Source organism: Rutidosis leptorrhynchoides, chromosome 2 (genome assembly GCF_046630445.1).
Source record: "Rutidosis leptorrhynchoides isolate AG116_Rl617_1_P2 chromosome 2, CSIRO_AGI_Rlap_v1, whole genome shotgun sequence".
Taxonomy (NCBI): Eukaryota; Viridiplantae; Streptophyta; class Magnoliopsida; order Asterales; family Asteraceae; genus Rutidosis; species Rutidosis leptorrhynchoides.
This window is the reverse complement of record NC_092334.1, coordinates 36,084,799-36,091,768: the sequence shown is the minus strand read 5'-3', so window position 1 is coordinate 36,091,768 and position 6,970 is coordinate 36,084,799. Positions and strand designations below refer to the sequence as shown.

The 6,970-nt window shown below is 33.2% G+C and overlaps 1 protein-coding gene across 1 annotated transcript; it reads left to right on the top strand.

Moving 5' to 3' along the window:
- The first annotated feature begins 6,139 nt into the window (after positions 1-6,139).
- On the top strand, positions 6,140-6,637 carry LOC139887783 (17.9 kDa class II heat shock protein-like). The gene has a single exon (XM_071870839.1). It carries the CDS (start codon positions 6,140-6,142, stop codon positions 6,635-6,637), a length of 498 nt encoding a protein of 165 aa, XP_071726940.1.
- The last annotated feature ends 333 nt before the right edge of the window (positions 6,638-6,970 follow it).

Here is a 6,970-nt window from a genome sequence, read left to right as displayed (position 1 = left end):
CGGTAGTGCGTAAGCAGCATCTTGTCCCACTTGTTCGAGATAGGCGTTCCACCATATTAATGCGATACCTGTGAAGGTATGCGTGGCGTACTTTACCTTGTCTTCTTCAGTACATTTTCTTATAGCAAACACAGATTCGACCTTCACGGTCCATCGTTTTAGTCTGACTGGTCCTTCAGTTCCATCGAATTCCAGAGGTTTACAGGCAGGGAAAGCCTTGTAGGAGCATCCTACACGGTTTCCTGTGGAGTTAACTCCACTGCTAGACCCTGAGTTATTATTGTTATTTTGCATTGCAGCCTGTACTGTGGCTATGTTTGCTGCAAGGAAAGCACGGAAGTCTTCCTCGCTCATGTTCAAGTTCTGACGAGTCGTTGGTGCCATTTCCTTCAAAAATAGCCAAAAGAATTGAGTTAATCACATAGAATTTTTAAGAGTAGTCAATAATATTTCGTAGCATAATATGAACTTATTTATAAAAGCTTTTTCTTCATATTAGTGTTTTATAATTTTTCATTCGGGTAGTACCTATCCGTTAAGTTCATACTTAGTAGCTAACATACAATTCAACTACTACAATTCTATATGAAAAACTGATTACATTAATATTTCGCATTCAAACTTTTATACAATATTTTATAAACTTACAATACTGCTATTTTACATATAGCATGAAATATAGTACACAATAACTTTGATACAAGGCAGTTGTGAAGACAATTCTAGTTAATACCCAAGTCGTTCAGCAAAGGCAATAAAGATACGTAATTCATAAGTCCATAAACAAGTCATGCATTCGGGTTTTACTATTATTATTTCCCATCCTTGGTCTTGTGGAAAATAACCGTTGTGACCGTTGGCTAGGCAGCATGTTGTAACGTTTTCAAAAGGACGAGGGTTACGTAATGCCCAACAGCCTCGTAATAATCTAAAAATCTTATTTCTCACCCCAACTACTGAATTCGTCACTTGTGGAATGTTTTATTTAGTAGTTGCAATCCTATGTTCTTTTTCTCGATTTGGTGAGAAGCGAACATTACTAACCCGTAGACATAACATGCTTCTTTATGTTGCATGTTTGAAGCTCTTTCTAAAGAACGAAGTCCTATGTTGGGATAGGTAGAGTCAAAATAGGCTCTCAACCCGTAGCGTAACATTACATCTGGGTTCCCCGCATTAAATGCTTTAAAGAAAACACGGCGTAACTTATGGTCTCCCCAATGTGATATACCCCATCTATTAAAGGAAAGCCTTTTATAAACTAAGGCATGCCTGGAACGTCTTTCAAATATTTGACAAACTAATTTCACCATAAATAATTGTGCCGATGAACTGTGACCGACTCTAGACAAGATTTCATCAATCATGTCCCCGGGTAGATCTTCTAAAATATTCGGTTGTCTATCCTTAACGTCCATTGTGTGTTTTTATACTGTAAAATAGACGAGGATTAGATTCGTAAAAGATAATTAACAAACAATACAAGCAATTTTTACATATAACATGAAAATACAAGCACACTACAATACATATATTACACAACATGATTACAACTCTTTATTCCAACTCACTCGTTTCTTCCTCTTCGGACTTGGTTCGTTTCTCTAATTTCCTAGGGATATATGGTGCTCCCTTAATATGAGCCGTTCTTTTCTCAAATGGTCTAGAAAAACCTGGTGGCTTAGATGTTCCCGGGTTATAGTGAAAGTTTAAGAAATACGGGTGTTTACGATACACCCCATCAGGGTACTTCATGTAAACATAAAGTTCATCGTTTTTGGTCTCGGGTTTTTCTATTTTGATGCTTTTTCCCTTATTGTTTTCTTTTGCTTTTTCAAATTGAGTCGAGGTAATTTCTATAACATCATCGGAATCCTCATCGAGATCCGATTCATCAGAAAACTGGTAATTTTCCCAATATTTTGCTTCCTTGGCGGAAACACCATTGACCATTTTTAACTTTGGTCCATTGGTTGAGGATTTTCTTTTACTTATCTGTTTTACTGTGGTTCCTAATATTTCCCCCTCCGAAATCTCTTCTTCCGGTTCCTCTTCTTCCAGTTCCTCCTCTTCTGGTTCCTCTTCTTCCGGTTCCTCCTCTTCCGGTTCCTCTTCGGAAATTTGTGAATCTTCCCAATATATATTCAACTCTTCATTATTATTAGGTGAGTGATGGGATTTGTACTAGAGGTACACATCTATCACACAATATAAAACACGTTAAGAGATTAATATATCACATAATATTTACATGTTAACAATATATAGTTTCCAACAAAAAATGTTAAGCAATCGTTTTTCAAGTAAATACGGTCGAAGTCCTGACTCACTAATGCATCCTAACAAACTCGATAAGACACACTAATGCAAATTTCTGGTTCTCTAAGACCAACGCTCGGATACCAACTGAAATGTCTCATTCATATCGATTATAAATGTTTCATATTAATTGGTTTCGTTGAGAGGTTTTGACCTCTATATGAGACGTTTTTCAAAGACTGCATTCGATTTTTAAAACAACCATAACCTTTACTTTATCGATAAAGGTTTAAAAGACATAGTGTAGATTACCAAATAATGGTAATCTAAAGTACAACGTTTATATACGACCATTACATAATGGGTTACGATAATATATTACAACAATTTATTTTCTGAATGCAGTTTTTCTTTAAACATTATCATACAAGCATGCTGACTCCAAATCTTGCCCTTAATTTAGCATGCAACAGCGAAAGCTCTTAATAATCACATGAGAATAAACATGCTTAAAACGTCAACAAAAATGTTGGTGAGTTATAGGTTTAGCCTATATGTATATCAATTTGTAATAATAGACCACAAGATTTCACTTTTCATAAACATCCATCTCATATCAGGCATTTCGCAAACTGCATAGAGATAAAAATCATTCATATGGTGAACACCTGGTAACCGACATTAACAAGATGCATATAGAATATCCCCATCATTCAGGGACACCTATCGAACATGATAAACTCGAAGTACTAAAGCATTCCAAATTCTAGAATGGGGGTTATTAGTTCCCGTAGATCTACCTTTAGGATTCGCGTCAATTAGGGGCCAGTTCCCTAATTCTTAGGCTACCAAGCTAAAAGGGGCATATTCGATTTCGATCATTCAACCATAAAATGTAGTTTTACGTATTTGTGTCTATTTTGTAAAACATTTATAAAACTGCATGTTATATTCACAACATTTTTTATTACGTTTTAATGATTTAAGTTTATTAAATTAGCGGTCCAACGTTAGTAATCTACAACTAGTTGTCCAAAGTTAGATGTGCAGAAATAAATCAATATATATTATCTCGAATCAATCCACGACCCAGTGTCTACAAGTCTCAGACTCGATCACAACTCAAAGTATATATATTATTTTGGAATCAACCTCAACCCTGTATAGCTAACTCAAGCATTACCGCATATAGAGTGTCTATGGTTGTTCCAAATAATATATATAGATGGGTCGATATGATATGTCAAATCATTATATACGTGTCTATGGTCTATCAAAGTTACATAATATGTTAGAGTACATGTATAATACAATATAAGTTAGTTAAGTTATGGTTAGAATAGATTTGTTACAAATTTCATGTAGCTACAACAAGCAAAAATATCCAATTTTGTTTTACCCATAACTTCTTCGTTTTAAATCCGTTTTGAGTGATTCAAGTTGCTATGGTTTCATAATGAACTGAAATTTATGAAACTAAACAGAAAAAGTATAAGTTTATAGTCAGAAATACAAGTTACAAGTCATTTTTGTAAGAGGTAGTCATTTCAGTCGAAAGAACGACGTCTTGATGACCATTTTGAAAAACATACTTCCACTTTGAGTTTAACCATGATTTTTGGATATAGTTTCATGTTCGTAAGAAAATTATTTTCCCAGAAGGACAACTTTTAAATCAAAGTTTAACATAGTTTTTAATTATCTAACCCAAAACATCCTCCGGTTTTACTTCGACGGCGTATATCCGGTTTTACGGTGTTCTTCGTGTTTCCAGGTTTTAAATCATTAAGTTAGCATATCATATAGATATAGAAAATGTGTTTAGTTGATTTTAAAAGTCAAGTTAGAAGGATTAACTTTGTTTGCGAACAAGTTTAGAATTAACTAAACTATGTTCTTGTTATTACAAGTTTAAATCTTCGAATAAGATAGTTATATATATATATATATATATATATATATATATATATATATATATATATATATATATATATATATATATATATATATATATATATATATATATATATGAATCGAATGATGTTATGAACATCATTACTACCTTAAGTTTAGTAAGTAAACCTACTGAAAGTGACAAGAAATGATTTAGCTTCAAAGGATCTTGGATGGCTTGAAAGTTCTTGAAGTAGAATCATGACACGAAAACAAATTCCCGTAAGATTCCTACTCGAATTAAGATTGATATAGTTATAGAAATTGAATCAAAGTTGGAATATGAGTATTACCTTGAATTAGAATGATAAGCTACTGTAAATAACAGAGGTTTTTTTATCTTAGATGATTACTTAGAATGGATTAGAAAGCTTGAAAGTAGACTTGCAAACTTAAAAGTGTTCTTGAAGTTTACTTGAGTAGTTGTTTTGAAAGTTGATATAGGTTAGGATTTATGAACTAGATTGAGCTAAATTTTGTTGAAGAGGATGAAGAACACTTAGAACACCAAGAGAGAACTTGAGAGAGATAAGTTTGATGCATGAAAGTTGAAAAGTGAAAGTGTTATGGTTGGTGAAGAAAAACGTGATCCTACCCTTGAATATAAGGTTCCATTAGTTTGTATTTTTGTTAGATATTTCATGCTAGTTGTCAAATGATAGTTCTCACATGTTTAGGTGACTCATTAAGGTTGTTAAGAGCTGATCATTGAAGTGTATATACCATTTAGAAGTTGTGTATTGTACGAGTACGAATACGGATTGAATACGAGTAAATAGTGTACTGTAGCAAATAGTTTTTACTGTAGCAAAATAGGTTTTTACTGTAGCGAATAGTATTTTTTACTGTAGCGAATAGTATTTTACTGTAGCAAAAATTTACTGTAGCAAATAGTATTTTACTGTAGCGAATAGTGTTTTACTGTAGCGAACAGTGTTTTACTGTAGCGAATAGCGTTTTAGTTGTACATTTTTGATTTAATTGTATTTCTTCTTATATATATATATATATATATATATATATATATATATATATATATATATATATATAAAATAAAAACTTACATCATAAAAAAATAAAACGATTATATAATTATCACAAGTTATGACGTTCGTGAATCATCAGGCAAACGGGGTGGTCAATTGTCTACATAAACTCATTTCAATTAATCAAGTCTTAACAAGTTTGATTGCTTAACATGTTGAAAACATTTAATCATGCAAATATAGTTTTCATTTAATATATAATCATGGAAAATTTAGGGTCACTACAGATGACAAAGTATGGTATGACAGATGAGGCTTTCGCGGCTTTTGATAATATGATGACGAGTATGGCCGAGAATGGTGAAATCCCACATCCACTGGTTAGGAACAAGAATCACCATACGCGGAAGGAGAGAGTTATTCAAGGTGCCGAAATGGCTAAATTCAGCGTGTTCATTAAGGACATTTGAGTTCTCTTTTCGGTTCATGTTTCTTGATTTGATGTAATCTTTGGTGTTTGTACTTATTTGTATCGTCTATTTAGTTTTTGTTTGGTTTCGGTTTAGGTTAGTTGAGGCTCGGTATAGGTAGTTCGATAGTAACTACTTTCTAGGTACGAGCCTCTCCGAGGTTCCTCTTTTGTGTTTTTCGTTGAATTCGTTTCTTTTTTAAAAACATGTTATGTTTTATAAAGTTTTCGTTATTTTCGGGAAAAAAAATTGTTATTTTAGGAAGGAAAAACCACGCCTTAACATAAACGACTAGAACCTTTATTCGTTTTAGAAGATTCATTCCATTCTTCTTTACATTCCTTTCCTGTAAATAAATTCACCACGCAAATTAAATTGACAATTCGTCATCATACAACAATTTAACTGCAATTCGTCATCTTATAACGATTCATCTACAATCTTAATTCATCAACCACAATAAAAAAAAAAATGGGCGTCAGTTTAATGGGATTTGACACTCCGTTCTTCCTTTACAACCTTCACAACATCCTCGAAGCTGCAAACGACAACAACAACAAATCTAGTAACACTAACAACAACGCAGGACCCACTCGAGCATACGTACCAGACGCAAGAACAACGGCTGCAACACCAGCAGATGTGAAAGAGTATCCAAATTCATACGTTTTCATCATTGACATGCCCGGATTGAAATCAGGGGATGTCAAGGTTCAAGTGGAAGATGACAACGTTTTGGTAATAAGTGGAGAAAGAAAAAGAGAACATGAAGAAAATAATAAAGGCGTAAAGTATGTGAGGATGGAGAGAAGAATTGGCAAGTTTATGAGGAAGTTTTCGTTGCCGAAAAATTCGAATACGGACAAAATATCTGCTATTTGTCAAGACGAAGTGTTAACTGTTATCGTTGAGAAATTACCTCCATCGGAGCCTAAAAAGCCCAAGATGATTCAGGTTCAGGTTAAGTAAAGGGGATTAATTTTTGGTTGCTTGAGTAATCTTGATTATGTCAATTGGGATTATGGTATTAGGGTAGTGTGTTTGGTGGTATGAATAACGTGGTTTGGATTTTGATGATTTAGCTACTGGTAGTTTGTTAATTTGGTTTGTTGTTAATCTTCTTTTGTTATGTTACTGTGATCTAGATCAATACTTTTTTCTTGCTTTCGGGATGTTGGAATTTTTTGGTTTTAGAAATATTGATGTATCTTTTTTTTTAGTGAAAAACGAATATGTTTTTAAAAGAAAAACTTCTTCAATCAATAGTACAAGAATGAAACTGTTGATTTTTGAAAAAGAAAG